We start from the raw sequence: 21,287 nt of genomic DNA, 5'->3' as shown, positions 1-21,287 counted from the left end.
TTCTAAAAAAAGACTGAGGTTCGTTGCTTTATTAGTAGTCTAGTGCTCTCACTAGGCAAGCCCGCAAGGGGGCAGTCGAATTTCCTTTCTTTCCTAAATTCACCTTCGCATCAGCCAGCTGTTGAAAACCTTCGCAAGGACCCCTCTACCAAATAATATTCAGTAAAAAGCTATGCCAAAACAATGAGTTGAGTGATTTCTCATTAAAGCTAACGGGCCCCCAAAAATCTCTCCAGGGATCCCCAAAGGGTCCATGGATCCCTGGATAAAAATCCGTGAAGTTATAGAGATCCCATCCCGGTTTCCAATACAAGTACAAATTCTAAAGTCGAAGCAGGTGAATTGCCCATCAACATTACTGTAAAAAGAAATAATGAAAAAGACAAGATATTCGGCATGACTTCTGTCCGCTGGCTAGAAAAGGGTGATGGTGTTGTGCGTAGTGACACTTTTATTCAGGAATACCTTTGCGGGGAAACCTTTTTGCGGGCCGCATTTAATCCGTGTGCCGGGGGTTATATTCACATTTTTCATCTTCTCTTTTTCTCCTGGTGCGGGTCGTTAGGGGCAACTAATTGTGTAGGTCCGCTGTATCATCACGTATTTTACGGGACAGACCAATTTTTTTACCATATATATTCTGGCTCGTGGGTGGGGCGATTGTCCTCATAGATTTCCCCCTCCCGGATCTACAACTGAATTATCTGAAAGTTTGTAACGATGTCAAATCGAAATGAAACCATAAATTTGATGTTGTAAAGTATGATACACACTCACATTTTCCTTTCTGACATGTTAAATTACACATTCAGTATATTTTGTGTAGTCTTCTTATATTAAAGGGGGTGTGTTCGGTTAGTCAGATATAAGTTAGGAAGTCTCCTTATATTTTCTGAATAACAAGATTGTGATGATGATGATGAAAAATTAAATACAGTGAAACCTCTTTTTTTCGAACACCAGTGGGAGGAAGAAAGAAAAATTAACTGTAAAAAAGAGGGGGCTGGGGGTTTGAAGCTTTTTTAAAACAAAACTTGATCAGACTTTTTCATTCGAAAAATAGAGGTGACCGCACCTGCGGGGGTGACGATTAAGAGGAGTTTCACTGTAGTTCAGTTTTTTTTTTGTCTGTCTATATCGGACTTCTTGGTTGTGTTTGTTTCAGTCTCTTGAATTTCATTATTGCAGCACTATTACAACTTCATCCGGCTGACTGTGGATGTATTTACCAGGTGTATGTGGAATGATTCAAACTGTTTGCTAAAACTTTACGCGTACAAAATATAGAGCCAAGCAAGGAAAGATCTTGCTATTGGCTTAAAAGAGAAGAAACAGCTGTCTTGTAAGTAAATACTGCGCGAAGAGATTCCCGATTAATATTATATTATATATGTACACCTTTAGCCAGTTCTGCATCACGATATCTGATGTGACTTATTGAGAAGAGAGGTGAGTGAAAAGTCTATAGAGATTTATAGAAAATTAATTGATAAAAGTGACGTAAACAGTCATATTAATTGAATATTCATTTTTAAAGACGGGGGAGGGGCGGGGAAAGAAATGAGGTTTTCTCTTACAGAAATGGATTAGATTCACTTCAAGTCAGAGGATGGGATCCCTCACTACACACACGTTCAGCTTTCAATCGGATTTAGCTTTTCGTTTTTTCTCTTATGAAATGCCGCGCCTAGAAACAAACGTTTTGTGTGAAATCATATGAATTTACAACGGGATTTGTGAGCAGCATCTTAGTACAATTAGCCACGGCATGCTATCAAAAAACTGAAAAACATGGAAAGGTGACTCAGTACTGCTGACGGTTATAAATGATTCGAAATAAAAAATATTCATAACTTTTCTAACTGATCACAATCGGAAAAAGTCGAAAGTCACTGGAAAGAAAGTTCGAATTAGCCAAAAAAATTCGAATCATCCAATTAAGCTATCCTGCATCTCTAAAATTACTACAAATTGCAATCATCATTTGTTAAAATTTTACCATCAGTTACGAAACTGTTTCCCAAATTGCAATAATTTATAATTACAATATTATTGATTTTAGCTGCTACATTATTCCACTATTCTGGAATTAGCATCACTGCAGAATTTCTTGACCATGTTGATTTCACCATTTTGACCATTTCTTTACCTGATTTACGGAAACAGTTTGTGATCATCCGTTATGAAACTGTTTCCGGTGGCGTCGGAGGTGCTGTAGGTGCTTGAGCATCCACGGAAATTTGTGGCATGGGTCTGAGCACCTTCACAACTGATTCAGAAATCGAAATCTCCTATATTAGACAAGCACCTACAGGTTCAAAACACGTTCAGACCCCTCCCCCCGAGATCTTTTGGTTACTCATATGCTTACACGCTTTCTAGATAATGTATGTGCATGGGAGTGATCTAGAGAGAGCGAGAAACCACATCAGTTAGCTACCAAAAGCGTGACTTAGGGATTTGTACACAGTCTCTAGGTTACTCTTTTGATCACCCACTGGCCTGGTCCCTCACTTTCTGCGTCACTCTTTCAATCACTCATTTACCTGGGACCTCGCTCTCTTTAAGTCACTGACTGATTTGACCCTTGACGCTCTAGGCTGCTTTTTCAACCACTCACTGACATAGCAAATCAATATTTAGATATTTTGGTCACTTACGTGCTTTCACAATTTATTGGTCATTCATCATGCTTGCACTTACATACACTCTAGGTCACTCATTTGGCAGCTCACTGATGTGGGGCATCTTACTCTCTAGGTCACTCTTATTCACACACACATTCTCCAATGCCACTCTTTAGATCATTCACTGATCCGGCACTTCGCTCTCTCTCTCTCTCTTAGTCACTCACTGACTTAACCTCTCACTCTCTAGCCCAGTGGTGTCAGAAATGGGCACTGTGGGTGCTCGAATGGGACTTTGTAGAATGGGTCCGAGCACCTAAGAATTGATTCAGAAATCGTTTTTTTTTAATTTCGAACATTAAACTCAAAACGAGCATCCACAGGATCGTAACACTTCCGACTCCCCTGACTGTTTCCCAAATGTTGCTTATCATTCTTCATACTATCAAAGAAATATACTGCCATTAACGTATTACAATCTGAACTTTCCGATACTCATAATGACGATAAAAATATTCAGATTTTGAATGTTACATTTCGGATCTATTGGTTGAAAAGCATAATCGGTATCAAGTGGTACACATTCTCAATGCATTCCAGCTGAAAAATGTTAAAATGGGCATTAAATCAAAGAAAGAGTAGAAGGAAAAACAGTTTTCACACTTTTATTAGTCTTCAAAAATTTGTTGTTTAACAATTTGATCGAGAAAAGCAAAGTCTGACTTCTTGTAGAATTTTTCCAAACTAAATTTGCTCGTACAAAAATCATGTTTTTTATTTCCAATTTTATTATCCAAAAAATTGGAAAAAAAAGTTCGAATTGAACAAGAAATTTTAACATCAAATTAAATAGAAAACTCAGAGGGAGTTCGCGCGTATAAAAATTCGAATCATCCGAAATTTGAATTAACCAAGTTCTACTGTACAGTATTTGTTTTCACCCTATGGTAAATGTGATAAATCGTTAGTGTTATGCATAATCACCAATCGTCCTGGTAAGTTTGATAAATATCACTGCAATTATCATTTTTATCGGCGGAAATGGATACTTCCTAAATGAAGTTGGAAGGTTTGATAAATATTAAAGAAATCATATGGAAATGTATTTATATATCATTTTTATTTAACCACTTAAATCAGTTTTGTCCGTATGTGACGTGTTACATGTATTTTGCCATAAAAGTGACATTGAATACAAATAACACTTGATATACATTGAACACTTGATATACATTGAACACTTGATATACATTGAACACTTGATATACATTGAACACTTGATATACATTGAACACTTGATATACATTGAACATTTGATATACATTTAACACTTGATATACAAATAACACTTGAATTAGTGTTATTTAAGTTGGGGTAAGTCGAGAAGCTATCCATACCTAGAATAAGACAACCATAAGTATTCTTTATGGGCATTGTATGATATTTTATCATGTGTATATATTGTTTACAATTTTTGTTAATTGCATTTTTAATTGGGTTGCTATATTTTTGAAATATATGACATCCATATTTTTATGGGCATCTTTTTCTCAGCCACCTCGTTGGGAATTTTGCCTGTTGTGGCGTTGCATTTGTATTTGTATTTGTATAATACAAATAACACAAATAAGTGTTAAAAACATAAAAACATGGGAATCATCAAGTCTTGTAATGTTGGCTTTCTTCACACACATCAACATGTGCAAACATAACGAACGTCAACGATTGAATTAACACACATCATCTTTGACCGAAGTTTAAGTAAAATGTTCGATAAATTTAAGATTAATTAAGATTCATCATAGTTACCAATACGAGCTGGGGATTATGCATAATAACAACTAAATGTGATAAATTCACAATATTTATTAAACTAACTAAAGTGGTCGGTGAATATGTATGTATAATTACCATTAAAAAGAGTCTTTAGAAGGGGAAAAAATCTGAATCAATTGAGAATTACTTCAATAAAATCATTTATAATTCATAAATGTCATGATCGTTACTGTGTATAGTAACAATTAACATCCTTGAGAACGACGAGAATAAGAAATTCTTTAGGGTCGTTAACATTTTTTTTTTCTCTTGATTTCAAATGATGTCGGTATCGTAAAATTGGATCTCAATCGAAATGTCAATTTAATTATATAGTATAAATGAGCAAAACAAAAAAATATAATTTATAAATTCACATAGGTATTATTATTATTATTATTATTTATTTTTTTTGCACTATTTATGGTTTCTAAATTCACACACACAACTACTTTGCTTAAAAATCTACTGTAAGTTTTAAGTGATTCAATCATAAAGGGGAAATGTTTAAATGTACACTGCTCAAAACAACTAGAGGATATGTATTATTCATTTAAATTTATTAAAATTTGGTTGATAATTAATTCTTGTGGCACACGCTTTGTGAATATCTCATGTTCTTTTATCAATGTTTTATCAATTAAAATGTTTAAAAATCACAATTAAATAAAAATTGCATTTCCCCTAATTATTTTGAGCAGTGTAACATGGTTTTTCTTTTTGCTACATTTTTTTTCTGTTCTGATTAATTTCAGAAATTCCAAGAATTCATGAAATAAAGAACAGCATAAAATTGTGGTTACAGAAGTGGATATTACTGTAGTAGCGGAGCACAAAATTGCCAATAGATGAAACTAATTTTTCGTCAGAAAATCCGATGCGAATCCCAAAATTTCGAATGAAATTTTAAAAACCAATCAATAATTACCTAAATATGTACGATATGAGTTTCAATAGGAAAATTTCTTAATTCCTTGAACGATGAGGACTGATTTGTCTCTTTCTTAACTTACTCATACAAGCAATTATGAGTTATTCACGAAATACAAGAAAAGTATCTTGTATTTATATTTGACAATTTGACGAATCAGAGAAAAATAACTGATGGACATGGTTTTTATAGTTTCAACACTAAAATATGCAAATTAAATTAGGTTTATAAATTGAGCATTTGAATTTCCTACTTTCTTAACTTCCTACTTTGCCTTATTGATTAATCACTTTTTCAGAATTAATATCCAATCAAATGCATCAAAAGAGACATCAAACAGTGGGTATTGATAATCCCTGCGTATTAATCATGATCATGAAGAAAACTTTTCATTAATATCATTTACTTATGACATATTTTAAAAAATATAAAACTATTTTATAATATATATATATATATATATATATATATATATAGTATAAAATAGTTTTATATTTTTAAACGGGATTCGACTGTATATATATATACAAACGAATCCCGTTTACCGTTATAGCGAAAATCTCGTTTTAACGAACACATTTTCTAATCCTCCAGATACGTTTACAAAGGAATAAAATGCAAAAACTTTGGATTCCTTTATAACGAAATTTCGTTACAACGAAGTGATTTCTCCGGTCTCTTGGAGTTCGTTATAACGGGATTCGACTGTATATATATATGTATTGGAGAAATCATTGTATATAAATATATGAAAAAAAAAATTATGTGAACTGGAAAGCCGAACAATGAAAATATAGAAGAATTCAAAAATCAATTCAAAAAGGGGAAAAAGTTATAACCACTGTCTAGGGCTCTCATCAGAGGGGAGGGGGGAGGGGGAACACTCTGACATTGGTTTAACACAGAACGTTTCTGAGAGCATGTTCTGACATTTCATCACTACACTGCATATTACAGCTGCTTATGGCGCTGGTATTGGTGAGTTTCGACAAAATTTTAAATTTTTCATAATGTTCACATTTTGTGCATTTTTCTATATATATATACTAGCTATAATACCCGGCGCTGCCCGGGTTTTCTTCCATGAGGCTGTTTGGATCACGTGATATCTCCCTCTTTCTTTGAGGGACATGCAAACCGTGTCTAAGTTAACCAATATGACGACTTCCTGAGCGACTTCATGAAATAAATAAATCTAGATTCAAAGAAACATAGAAATGAATATTTTTTCCTTTTTAAAGGGTCGCTAGGTATTTCGATTCCGCCTCCCCCTTGAACTTCAAGTTATCCATTTGCTTGTTTCTGCTTCAAAAAATGCTTTATTAAATCTGTGGAATTTCTTCGATGTCCTTTACGGACCCATAATTCATTTTAAAACATCCTAAACTATGAATTAATGCAGTTGAATATCAAAAGACAATACGGAGACATTATTTTTCATGCTTGAGAAGATATAAATAAAAAGTTGAAATCAATGTTATTGCATGAATGTCTAACTCAAAAGTAGGTCCGGCTAAATACTTCATATTTAATCTCCTGGGCTTCGTATATCTCTAAGCGAACTGAATATTTCAAAAATCGAGAATTCAATACAATTTTTAAAATTATTGATGGGGCGGAAAATCCCACTAATTTCCGCATTTCTACAGTAAAATCGACAATTTTAGCACTGATTTCTATGAGGATCACCCTTTTCCTGACTCTCAAAGCGATGCTGATGATGATTATGACGTCTATTCAAAAAGCCTCTTTACTGAGAGTATATTGAAAATGTGGCAAACCATTATAAAGGCATAAACTATTATACATATACTAACAGGATTAAAGAAGTGATAAACCGTTGTAAAGGCATATACACGTCTGAAACGCATTGCTAGGGAACCACGGTAACCAAAGTAAACGTTCGGAAAGTGATTGTTGAGGCCCAAAAACCATTGTTGCCGGACAGTTTTTTGCCCATTTGGGGCATTTGCCCTGGTCTGACGAAATTTTAAAGTAGCCTATCGTTCAAGTCGGGTCCCATTTGGTATATATGCAAAATTTGGCGACGATCGATCTAAAATTGTAGATTTGTATAGAGAACATACACACACACACAGACACACACACAGAAAATCAATTTTATATATATAGAAGATATAGGAAAATATATATATATATATGCTATCTCTCTATATATATAAAATTGATTTTCTGTGTGTCTGTGTGTGTGTGTGTATGTTCTCTATACAAATCTACAATTTTAGATCGTTCGTCGCCAAATTTTGCATATATACCAAATGGGACCCGACTTGAACGATAGGCTACTTTAAAATTTCGCCAGACCAGGGCAAATGCCCTAAACGGGCAAAAAACTGTCCGGCAACAATGGTTTTTGGGCCTCAACAATCACTTTCCGAACGTTTACTTTGGTTACCGTGGTTCCCTAGCAATGCGTTTCAGACGTGTATATGCCTTTACAACAGTTTGTCACTTCTTTAATCCTGTTAGTATATGTATAATAGTTTAGGCCTTTATAATGGTTTGCCACATTTTCAATATACTCTCAGTAATGAGGCTTTTTGAATAGACGTTATAATCAGCATCGCTTTGAGGGTCAAGAAAAGGGTGATCCTCATAGAAATCAGTATTAAAATTGCCGATTTAACTGCATAAATACGGAAATTTAGTGGTGGGGGGGGGGTGTCCTGCCGCATCAATAATTTTAAAAATTAAATTGAATTCTCGATTTTTGAAATATTGAATTCGCTTGGAGATACGAAGCCCAGAAAATTAAATATGAATAATTTGCGGATCTACTTTTGAGTTGGATATCCATGCAATAGCATTGTGATTTCAACTTTTTATCTGTATCTTCTCAAGCATGAAAATTAATGTCTCCGTATTGTCTTTTGATATTTATTTGCATAAATTCATATAGTTTAGGATGTTTTTAAAATTAGTTATGGGCCCCGTAAAGTGCATCGAAAAAATTCCACAGCTTTAATTAAGCATTTTTGGAAGCTGAAACAGGCAGAGATGGATAACTTGAAGTTCAGGGGGAGGGAATCGAAATTCCTAGCACCCATCAAAAAAAAAAAAGGGGTGGGGACTATTCATTTCTATGTTTCTTTAAATTTAGATTTGTTTATTTCATGAGTCGCGCAGGACGTCGCCATATTGGGTATCTTTAGACACGGTTTGCATGTCCCTCAAAGAAAGAGGGAGATATCACGTGGTTCATAAAGCCTCATTGAAGAAAACCCGGACAACGCCGGGTATTATAGCTAGTTATATATAATTTATATTTAGTATAAAATTTTCATTAAACTTTTATCAATATCAAGATCTTGTGAGCGGAAAAGTAAAGTTTCATATGTGTAAAATACTTTTTTTCGCTCAATTACAGATTATTCAATTTACGAACACGAAATAAAAAAAATGAAGTGCGTAGCAACTATTGTACTATCTGTGGCCTGCACATTTTTCAGGGCATCTGACGCTTACCGTACGTATCTATTGAACATTCAGTTATAATCATTAATATTTATCAAAGATTTGTTTCAAGAAAGATCAGTAATTTTTAAACACGCTACCCGCTGTTTTTTTATATTCGCATACACAGCATTATACTGAAGTATAATGTAAATGCAGTATGTATACCGTAGTTATATAATAATTATTAATAATAGTAATAGATTTACAAGGCCAAACAATATGACGTATGTCTCATAATTCAAAATCTTTTATGAATTTTGGAACATTAGGAATAATATCGTACTACAGATAACTGTATCAATATTATTGAATAATTATCTCCATAAAAGAGGAAAGTAAATTCAATTTTCATCATAAAATTGTAAAATTGAAATCTGCCCAACAATTTTATTCTAGCAAATTCATGTTTTCGATTGTTAAAAGTAGTTTAGCCTTAAAATTTTAATATTTTCATGCTTAATAATGTTCCTTTTAATACATTATTATTTGTTTTTTTTTTCAGCTCTGGATGATATCCGAATATATTATTACGATCAAGATTTAGTTAAAGATCCAATGCAAATGGAAAACGCATTCGATATACCTTTGATGATGTTCGATTTGCTGCAGGATCCAGAAGTTCCAAAGTATTAGAGCATTACTTTTTCTTCCTTGATTCACTTTTAACTCATATTTATAATAATTATCATTATATATCATATTTTAACAGGATATATAATGGTGTATTGGTAATTATCTAGCTATATTACCCGGTTTTCCCCATAAACTTTCTTTCTTTCAAACCGAGCTCAACTCCGCTCAATCGTGTGAGTATGTGCACCTAACAGTCTGAGTGCGTATATAGTGTTGTGTGCATTTTTAGTATATTTCCCCATATACCGTCATCAGTATTGGGGGATATAATAATCCACATATACTGTCATCATTAACGAAGTAACAAACCATTCTAAAGGCATATTATACACGTATCAATACATGTACAAAGGCATCACGTACATGTCTCAATGTCTCAGTGTATGTACAAAGGCAGTGTCGTAACTAGGCAGATGCAACAGGTGCACCCACACAGGGCCCACTTGAAGGGGGGGGGGAGCCTAAAATGGGCCTAAATGAGCCAGAGTTGGCCTAAATGTAAGTTCTTACATAAGGCATAGGAATGGCTAGTTTCAGCACTGTACATAGGGAACCACGGTAATCAAAGTAAGCATTTTGAAATGCATTGTCGAGGGCCGAGAAATTATTGTTGCCAGACAGTTTTTTTTTTGCCCATTTCGGGCATTTGTCCAGCTCCGACGAACTTTTAAAGTAGCCTATCGTTCAAGTCGAGCCACTTTTGGTATACATGCAAAATGTTAAAGAGATCGGTCTGAAATTGTCGAGTCAACTTTCAATTATAAAAAATGCTTCAAATGATGTCATCAATCATCTTAAATGCCGTTTATATATAAATGAAAAAAAAAAATTGATAAAAAAGTTACAAATTTAAATTGTTATACGGTCCTCTATCCCCTAACTTCCAATTAGAGAGTTTTTGCCCCAACTCTCCTGAGGCGAACAAAAAAAATTCCCGTGTTTCCAAGTGCAATATTCGCTGAGATATTTGAACTCAAAACTCGGAGAAAAGTTTGAAAAGAACGGCATAAGTGAGAGAATGGAGGGTTGTCCGTTAGTTTACAAGCTGTTCTTTCCCCCTTTTTTCTTAACGAATATTACACTTAGAAACATGGAATTTTTTTTTTTCGTTGGCATCAGGGCAACAACTTTCTAATTGGAAGTTAGAGTGTAAGGGGATCGTATAAAAATTAAAATTTTATAACTTTTTATTAACGGTTTTTTCATTTAAACGGCATTCAAGATGATGGGCATCATCATTTGAAACATTTTTTTAAACTTGAAAGTTGTCTCTATGTATAAGACCAACGGTTCAGGAAATAGCAATTGAATAACAATAAGAGTGGACTGTACAGTATATAGATATCTACACTATTCACGTTTCTTATATTTTCTTCATGTTATAAATAAGTTTACTGAATTATATGAAATTGCTTAAATTAGTTCACTGAAGAATAGATATTGCGCTATAGGTTCGATTATAGGCAGTTAAATAAACTAGTTCAGAGCCTTTTTTTAATTTTTTATTGTTTGTACAATAAACTAACTGACTTGAGAAGTTTCTCATTCCTCAAATGACTTGACTATGGTAATTAAAGAAATTATCACTATCATTACCACTTGACTTGTTACCACCACTATTATTGTGTTCAATAAACTTGTAACTATGATTTCTCGTTTTAGCGAAAACACTAAAACGGCACGCCCGATGATTGACGCTTCAGACGAAGTCGAGAACGAAATGGGTGACATCATGTCGAAGATAGACCGAATTACAAACGATCTTGCTCAAGTATGTACCTGATAGAAAAATTTGCAAAATTTTGTGAAATATCTTGGATATTGACGACGTTCATCACTAATTATCTCTTTTTTCAATTCAAAAAGATGGCTTTCTTAACTTGAAGAAAAGATATCCTCATTTTGCAAATGTTACCCTTTCATGCTCGGAAAATGTTTACGAGGATAAATGTGGTATGGCTTTATATCTTTTCTCGGTGTTTTGAAAATTCAAACACAGTCGAACTTGTTTAATCTGTAATACCATACATAGGGTCTAAAAAAAAAATCTACTTCTAAAAAAAAAAAATCGAATTATTCAAAATTTAACCCTTTAAGCTGCCATGACGAGATATCTCGCCTCCATCAAGTCTCTCATTTCAGCATTGACAAGCCTAGATATTTTGTAAAGTTGATTTCTCAATGGAAAAATTTTCCGTATAGCCCTTAGTTTGTACCTGCTGAAAACCGGAAGAAAGCCTACTTCATTAAAAACAGATATTACATTTTGAAGGGGGGAGGGGGGGGGGGGGTTAGTGGTTTCTAATTCCCGCTTAAAGAGTTTAAAAAAATCACGAAACAGCTTTTCTAATAGGTTAAATAAAATTGTGAGATTATTTCATATATATAATTGCAACTTATTTTTACGAAATATTTTTCATCGTCTGAAATCAGAAATTTTTAACGTTTTTATTCTCACGGAACCCTTAATGGTGGCGAGAGATTTCTATGCATTCCTTACAAACATAAATATTTCCCCAATATACAGGATATTTTTATTGCAGAACTAAGCAATAATTTCATAGCTTTGAATATCACGGAACCCCAGAAAAGCTTTCATGGAACCTTAGAGTTCTTTAGTGATTCATTCAAAAACCAATGGCTTAAAATGTGTGCGAAACAAGCTAGTTGAAAACCTAAAGTATAAAAAAAACAATTTTTGAAATGAATTGGAAGTTAAGGCATGTAATACATAAATTATCACACTTCGTATTGAATTTCAAAGACAAATTTGTTTGCATGCCAAATCATCAGAATCCTCACGAAAATCACGAATCATTAAAAAAATTTAAAATAGGATGGATTTGCATCGATAACTTGGAAATCTGTTCAGCCTTTCATACATCGCGGGCCAAACTGAAACTGCCCGCGAACAACTAACTCATACTGAAGTATTTATAATTTAAAGAGAATCCAGATTTGTGAAAAGTTTTTCATCTAATTTTCATTGACATCTTTATAGATGGCCAACGAGGCCCCGAGTTAAACAGGGACAAAAATAATTATGGACTTTTATGTATTCTGAAATAATTTCTTTTATTAATTGTAAGTTTTGATTAGTTCAGAATTAAAAGAAAAAATTTCCCCAATTCTTAAGAATTTTCTGATTAATTAATTCTTTTAATATGAAATAACTTGAAATTTTTCTTTAATAAAAATTTTTTCGGTATTTCTGATATTATTCCTTCTCAATATTTTTAAATTATTTCTTCTCAGTATTTTGAGAGAAAATATTTCCTCTTCCCTATATATCTTGGCATTCTTTCTTTTATGAGAGAGAGAGAAATTTGAAATTATTTCTTTTACTAAATCTTGAAATTATATCCTTTCAATACATTTTGAAATTGCATCTTTCAATACATTTTGAAATTGCATCTTTCAATACATTTTGAAATTGCATCTTTCAATACATCGTGAAACAATGTAATTTTAATACATCGTGAAACAATGTAATTTTAATACATCGTGAAACAATGTAATTTTAATACATCGTGAAACAATGTAATTTTAATACATCGTGAAACAATGTAATTTTAATACATCGTGAAACAATGTAATTTTAATACATCGTGAAACAATGTAATTTTAATACATCGTGAAACAATGTAATTTTAATACATCGTGAAACAATGTAATTTTAATACATCGTGAAACAATGTAATTTTAATACATCGTGAAACAATGTAATTTTAATACATCGTGAAACAATGTAATTTTAATACATCGTGAAACAATGTAATTTTAATACATCGTGAAACTATGCACTTTCAATACATCGTGAAACTATGCACTTTCAATACATCTTGAAACTATGCACTTTCAATATTCTTGAAAAATATCTTGAAAAATTACATGTTTCAATACATCTTGAAAAATTACATGTTTCAATACATCTTGAAAAATTACATGTTTCAATACATCTTGAAAAATTACATGTTTCAATACATCTTGAAAAATTACATGTTTCAATACATCTTGAAAAATTACATTTTCATTACATATTTCAATAAATCCTGAAATTATATATTTCAATAAATCCTGAAATTATATATTTCAATAAATCCTGAAATTATATATTTCAATAAATCCTGAAATTATATATTTCAATAAATCCTGAAATTATATATTTCAATAAATCCTGAAATTATATATTTCAATAAATCCTGAAATTATATATTTCAATAAATCCTGAAATTATATATTTCAATAAATCCTGAAATTATATATTTCAATAAATCCTGAAATTATATATTTCAATAAATCCTGAAATTATATATTTCAATAAATCCTGAAATTATATATTTCAATAAATCCTGAAATTATATATTTCAATAAATCCTGAAATTACTTTCTTTAATAATGCTACAGTATAACTCTCTCAGTGTTTTGCATGCTCAATGAAATTATTATTTTTTAATGTTTTTAGCCATTGTCTAAAAATGTTTGGTGGACCGCGATAAAAAAAGCTCCGAGGGTCACATGCGGCCCGCGGGATATGCGTTGAAGACCCCATGCATTACCAATATAATACATTCGGAATTAAATAAAGCGATGTTTCATATTTCCAGGTTTCTCGATCGGTTTCCACACTCAAAGGGAAGATTCGGGAAAACAGAAGAAATTTATACGTACTGAACCAAGACAAGCCAAAGAAGAACACACAAGTATTAGAGGATAAGTTGATTGGGGAACTACCATCAGACGTACTGTTAGATAATAAAATCGGAAAAGCAGCCTTCGAAGACATTCCTAAGCCAGAAAATATTGACCAGACCACCAGCGTCAAACCGTTTTCTTTCTCAGTTGGACTGGTTTCGACACAAGAAATTTCATCTTTGCCTACTAACTCGAAAGGCGAAAATTCAACAAACAAAAAATACAGTTCTTCCACGCCAGTCGTAACTACGGATGGTGACTTCGAGGTGAATTATAATATTTTTTTCCAAGTTATTAAAGAGCTTTTTTCAGTTTCTGTTAATTTAACAGTTGAAAATACAGCTAACGATTAATTGTTTTAATTTTTTTTACAGAGACAAAAACACAGAAATTTCTACCTTTTTTCATTTTTCAATATATTCGTTACGGTAAATATTATAAATCGGTGATTGTCCATAACCACCTGTTATTATGCATAATCACCAATCGCCTTGGTAAGATTGATAAGTTTTCCTACATTTTATCATTTTTACCGGTGGTTATGCATAATTCCCGAATGATGTTAGAAAGTATGATAAATGGAAGAAACCATGAGCAAAAATATATCACTTAAATTTTACTACTTATCAGAATCTCTCGTACGTGATGGGTGACTGCACATATTTTGCCGTATAAATTAAATCCAAATAAGTCTTATAAGGATAAAAACATATAAATTACTATCAGTAATTTAGTATTAGTTTTCTTGGCATTTAGTAACATTTTTGAACATAACATCCCCGATCGAATCCATCTTCCTAGGGCAGTATTTCTTAACGTGTGCGTCGCGGTGAGCTGAAGATATTGATTTGTGTGCCTATTATGCCTTGAAAAACGTTTTTTTTTATAAAGGAAACTAGCTACTGAACTATTCTGGGGAGCAGCAGATTAACTATGAATTAAGCCAGGGAGCCGCAGTTGACAAAAGTTTGAGAACCACTATCCTAGGGTGAAGTTTGAGCAAAATGTTTGGTAAATTTAAGTAATTCATCGTCGATTCATCATATTCACCAATACGAGCTGGGAATTATACATAATCACCGGCAAATGCAGTAAATTCCCAAAATTTATTAAACTTACCAAAATAGTCAGTGATTATATATAATCGGATTTATCTCATTTACCGTAGAATATTTATGTTTTGTGTGCAATAATTGTGATTTTTATTGAAAATTACTATAAGCTTCATAGTGAAAATCTATTTCAATAATAGTAACTCTTGAAGTTCAAAATTAAAACTTGATCAGAATTACTTAATGTCCTATCTTTTATACCAGAAGGTTCTCGCTGAACCTCCCTCTGTTTTTGATTGGTTTTGGAAGCTGTTCGGCAAGAAATGAGGAGTGATATACATGAGATGTCGTCAAACCTAAACTTTTGAAAGAAAATGCAAATTATGTTATCATATTGTCTGTTAAACTCCACATTCTCTAAAGTGATGGCGATTTCAGGATGTAAGGAGCAGTTAAAATGATGAATAAAATATTAATTACATCATATATTCTTGTTATTCGCATTATTTCTTACGAATGTGTACAACATCACGACCGGTTCAACCCTTTAAGCGGTTTTTAAAATCTGCATTACAACTGCCACATTGGAAATCACTAAATCTTCTAGAATTCGCCACCTATTTTCAAGAATTTTTTTTTTTTCAGATTACGAGTTGATAAATGTTCCCCACTCCCCAGCACAAAATAATAAATAACAGTATTGAAAAAGAAACAAGGAAGAGAAAAAAAAAAAAACCTGTCGGTTTCTGTTGTTTATGCTGTACGCAAGAATACTACTAAACCACACATGTACCTCGTCCATATTCTTCAGCGGAACTTCTAACGAATTGGTACATGTTGGAATGTGTGTGTCCGTGTTGTGAACGTAAACATTGTTTCTGTGTAATGCTTATTTTAGTGCTGCCATCTACCACATATTTTTCGAACTATGATTGAAGTGTAATGTTTGAAGATTTTACCGTTGTAGGCCTGTTGCTCTCTGTGGCAAGACATTTTAATGGGAAGATTGGCTTGCATATGCTCAAAAAATATGCAAATATGCACTTGAAAATGCCAAAATATGCACTTAAAAATGCCAAAATATGCACTTAAAAATGCCAAAATATGCACTTAAAAATGCCAAAATATGCACTTAAAAATGCCAAAATATGCACTTAAAAATGCCAAAATATGCACTTAAAAATGCCAAAATATGCATTTAAAAAATCACAATAGAAAAAAAAGCAGGTATGCTTTTAAAATGAATATTTTCTATTTCTTAGTGCATATATTCACTTACAAAAACTATCCCCACATATGCAAAAAACTTCTACATATTTTTTATTTAGACATTTTTAATTTCTAGTTTGTTGTAGCTGCTCAGTATCTAAATACCAGTAACAAAATATTTGACAGTATTTCTAAAAAAAATTGAACGTTTTTGACATATCTCTAGAAATAGCCTTAATAATAGAACGCTTGATATTTGTAAAATACGAACATCTCTATTAATTCACTAAATTCCACCTGCGAAAGAAAAACCGATGTTCTAAAAATACAGTGAAACCCCCCTCTTAACGGACACCCCTCAGATGCGGTCACCCTTCTTTTACGGCCAAATAATATTTTTCCCTTGTATAATAGAAGTATGCATTTCAAATCTCTGATCAATGGTCACCCCTCTTTTACGAGCGAATATTTTTGTCCCGTCGGTGGCCGTAAAAGAGAGGTTTTACTGTGTTATTAGCAATATTTATTTGAAAGATTATAAAAAAAGTGTGTGATAACGCTTCAATAAACTTTCAAAAATATGCGCTTATTCTGAAAATTCTTCGATTTTACGCATTTATATGCGTTAATGCTAAAAAGTGCAAAAATATGCAAATGCGCACATGCATTTGCATATAATCGATCTCTAGCTCATCAGACTTTGGACAAACGCTGACTTCGTCCACTGACAGTTGATTGACAGGACGGGGAGGGTGGGAAAACATGTTATTAGGAGAAGAAAACTTACAACATTATGTGGACTCGGGGTTGTCGTTTCGAGAGAGAGTTAACAACCAGAGATATATTTCGGGATTGCTGCTGTAAGGGTTTAGCATTTTTTGTTGCCCGCTACGAAAACAATTTTGTAACCTTCTATAATACAGTATCTGCATGTGCAAGTCACATTTTTGATACGGCATATCTATGTACTGAATTTCCATATAATTCTATGTTAATAAATTAAGTACAATGCGTGGTTAACCCTTAAAGGAGCAGCTTTGCATACGTGTAAAGGGTCGTTTAAATGTTTATTACTGCAGCCAGTTTGAAGATAAAAATTGAGAATCGCATTTGCACATAAGCTCAGGCAATTTTCTTTCTATTTTTTGTTTTGAATTTGCTGGTAGATGTTCCCATTAACGACAACAACTCCTTGTTTGTTGCTGAGCATGTCACGTGTGGCTGTGATTTCACTAATTTGTTAAAATACTTTTTTATTTTGCATTTCTTTCTTTTTTTGCCTTGAAGTTTGCAACCCGAATTTTTTTTTCTTACCGTGTGTTTGAATCACAAAAAAGGTAGTTATATATGTATTTTGGAAAGAGTAATATTACTTCAGTACATTTTTTTTAAATATGATATTTTTGGAACTCTACGTCTTCAATCATGCCCTGTAAAAGCAGTGCAATTCGAAATAGATTTTTTTAAAATGATTTTTCCTTGCTTCTATACGTGCCAGTAACTATGAAAAAAATTATCAGCTCGGAGAAAAAAAAATTGAGCATTTAAAGCAGTGATTCCTAATGTGGGCGTTAACGCTCCCGGGGGGCGATGGAATGTTCCGGGAGGTGGTAGAAGCTACGGGTATAACATAGGATCCTATGGGTTAGATTGCGTTGGGGGGTGATGGGAGAAAAAACATTCTGAAGAAGGGGGCGATGATCACATTTTGGCGATTGACATCACAAAAGTGATCACATTTCAAAAAGGTTGGGAAACTATGATTTAAAGCACTGATTCTCAACGTGGGCGTTAACGCTCCCGGGGGGAGATGGAATGTTCCGGGAGGCGGTAGAAGCTACGGGTATAACATAGGATCCTATGGGTTAGATTGGGAGAAACAAAATTCTGAAGAAGGGGGGGGGGGACAAATAAGGTTGGGAAACTATGATTTAAGGGTTAATGTATTTTAATTCCGTCTACGCCCCCTAATATTTTTTTTGTTCGGTGGCTGCACATTTCATAGTACCCTACTTCCGGTCCTATTTACAAAATGTGTTACACCAAGGATGCTCAACCTTTCGGAGAGTGTGGGCCGTTTCATTCGTTTAAAAACAAGTCGCGGGCCACTTATGTGATCTGTAAAAATAAAATGTATCGCGAGTGAGTCAAGTGATCTGAAGCTGTAGCACGGGTCATTAAAGTTACCACCGTGGGTCACTTGAATGATCTGGAACTACATCGCAGCCCAGTCAAATGATCTGGTATTGCACCGCAGGTCACTTATGAGATCTGGAAAATATTCCGCTTGCCACTTAAGTGACCTGGAACTGCGTCATGGGTCACTCAAGTGACCTGGGCATGTGCGGGGGTGGCTTAAATAATTTAATAATCTTTCGAGCCACTAGACTGTTTTGGGTTACAATCGAAGAAAATGTATCACGATTTTGAATTTTTTATAAATTTTCACGAGGAAACATTTTTTGATATGAAAAAATTTGAAACGGGGAAAAAATTAAATGAAGATAATCTTTTTGGGGATTTCTTCTTTACATGGGTGTTATCTACTTTGGGATTCATTGTAATACCATTTTGACCACAAGCCTGTTGTCGGTCAGATGACTCAAAGGGTCACATTTAGCCCGCGGACCATGGGTTGAGAGCATGTGCTATGTTGTTTAGATGAACTCACTTGATTCGAAATAAATATTTCTCATGTTAGGCCCGGATTACAGTGAAAAATTTTGATAAAATATCTGTTACAGAACTTGAAAAAAGTATTTAATACGCCTACTGGTAACGATGCGCTTAGGGGTTCATTCAAGTATTACGTCAGCATCGATGAGTGGAGGGGGGTTTCCGATTTGCTGACAAGGGGAGTGGGGGGTTTGGATAATGTTTACGTCATCAGCCATTGTTTATGGAAATATGAAATCTTTTTAATGACATCTTATTCGGTGTGTGAAAAACGAGAAAAACTTTTCGATAGTTTGTGGGCACCTGAACTAACATTTCCCCCTACAGAGCCACTTTAATGATCTCTAAATGTTTCGCGGATCCAAGTGATCTGGAAATGTGCCACGTATCACTCAAGTGATCCGTAATTATATGCCGCGGGTAACTTGAGGCGAGAACTTTAGGCACTTAAGCGGCCCCGACACTGGGTACCTCTTAAGTGCTCTAAAACTATGCCACATTTCACTCAAGGGATGTCTAAATGTGGCACGGGCCGCTTAAATGCTCTGAAATTGTACCACGGGTCATTTAAGCGATCTGTAGGTGTGCCGCTTAGTTCATTTTTACAAAATTAGGTTTTGGGGGGGGGCAGGCCGCATCAGATAACCCCAGGGCAGGGCCGTCTTAAGAGTATCATGGGCTCCCGGGCCAAGTGGTTTTTCTGAGGACCTACCAGGTAAATTACAGAAAATTTCAACCAAATCTAATTTTTGTGAGGCCCCTCTTCCCTCGAGGCCCCCGGGCCGTGCCCGGGTAGGCCCATGCGTTAAGACGGCACTGCCCCAGGGCCATATTTGGTCCGCTGGCCAAGAGCCTTTATGCGATTTACCATATATGGCTTAAAGGGTGAGTCGCAATGAATTTATTAAAGATACATTTTGAGTTCACAGCCTTCAAATGACATTGACAGAAATTGATTATAATAATATATAAAGGTATTTTCTTCCGAAATTTCAATTAAAAAAAATTTTTTTTTTGATTGTGGGGGGGGGGGGGGAACGAGGAACGAGCCCCCCTATGCCCCCCGTGTACGTCTCTGATTCAAGAGGGGCAGAGCTGATGACGAAATTTTGCTGACGGGGGGGGGGGGGGGGGGGGAAGGAGTCAAAAATGGGTAAAAATTTGCTGTAATACTTGAACGGTCCCTTACTGGTTGCATTTTTTTAATTTTTATGAAAGGAATTTTACAGTGTAATCCCAGCCTCAGACATAATCAGATCGCTGTTTTAAAGGATAATATAAAACTTGGTCGACAGTGAAGAGATTTTCCATGTGTGTGGATGTGTGTTTTTCCTCCGACGTTTTTCAATGTTGAACTTCATCTATTAAAAAGGAGAAAAAACTTCACTGATGCGAAATTAAATCCACTGATAACTGGAAAAAATTCTATTTAATGAAGAAAATAAGAAATGACAAACATTCAAATGAAGTCTTGGAAACATTTTTTTTTAATTTTTAAATGAATGAATATACAAGATATACAGTCAAGAAAATAAAAATTAAGGAATGTGTGTGTGAGAGAGATCATCACCATTTTGCACAATATGCGCTTCTTGAAATACTCTTACTGGAAAAATTTGGAAGACAATATTATAAAGATGGCACAATGCTATCGAATAAATAACACAGACTCGCCCTTAGGGGGGTCTGCGACAGATGCGGTCGCACTGGGCTCCGCGTTTTGGAGGTCCACATTTACGGTAACAATATCTTTCATAAATTCTGAATGTCCATCAATTCTGGAAATCTGCATTTTCATACAGGAAGAAATAATTCTGAAATTTTCTGCATTTTTATTTAGGAAAAGAAATTCTCAATTTCTACCATATCTGGAATTTTTTTTTAAAATAAATTCTTAATTTTCATTAGTTCTGGAACTTTTCAAGAGATTTTCATCAATTCTGGAACTAATTTTTCATTTATTCTGAATTTTCATGGGTGCTGGGGAATTATTTGCTGCGTTTAGTTTGGAATTTCATGATTTTTATTTCGATTTATCGATTCCCCTCTCTCACAGAAGAAAAAAAAAATCGGGGCTAAGAGCCATCCTCTCTCCATTATTTTCGCACCGCGCGCCGCATCTGGTAAGGGCGACCCTATTATACATCACAATATAAATAATTGAGTCATTGC

At 34.0% G+C, this 21,287-nt stretch overlaps 1 protein-coding gene across 4 annotated transcripts; it reads left to right on the top strand.

The window, feature by feature from the left end:
• The first annotated feature begins 1,333 nt into the window (after positions 1-1,333).
• On the top strand, positions 1,334-15,716 carry LOC149086744 (uncharacterized). Of its 4 annotated transcripts, none has more exons than XM_089231101.1 (6): positions 1,334-1,449; positions 8,762-8,860; positions 9,353-9,476; positions 11,146-11,254; positions 14,091-14,444; positions 15,498-15,716. In XM_089231101.1, the coding sequence occupies exons 2-6, from the start codon at positions 8,794-8,796 to the stop codon at positions 15,555-15,557; spliced, it is 714 nt and encodes a 237-aa protein (XP_089087227.1). In that variant the 5' UTR covers positions 1,334-1,449; positions 8,762-8,793; the 3' UTR covers positions 15,558-15,716. The 4 variants fall into 4 exon arrangements, with proteins under 4 accessions (XP_089087227.1, XP_089087224.1, XP_089087228.1 ...); XM_089231098.1 differs by having other exon boundaries at positions 15,495-15,716; XM_089231102.1 differs by lacking the exon at positions 1,334-1,449 and adding an exon at positions 5,198-5,378.
• Positions 15,717-21,287: the final 5,571 nt, after the last annotated feature.

This window comes from Pholcus phalangioides, unplaced genomic scaffold (genome assembly GCF_987345545.1).
Source record: "Pholcus phalangioides strain wild (caught in Gottingen) unplaced genomic scaffold, Ppha-v1.0 ptg000004l_1, whole genome shotgun sequence".
In the NCBI taxonomy this organism is placed as follows: domain Eukaryota; kingdom Metazoa; phylum Arthropoda; class Arachnida; order Araneae; family Pholcidae; genus Pholcus; species Pholcus phalangioides.
The sequence above is the reverse complement of the archived record's forward strand: the minus strand, read 5'-3'. Positions and strand labels throughout refer to the sequence as shown.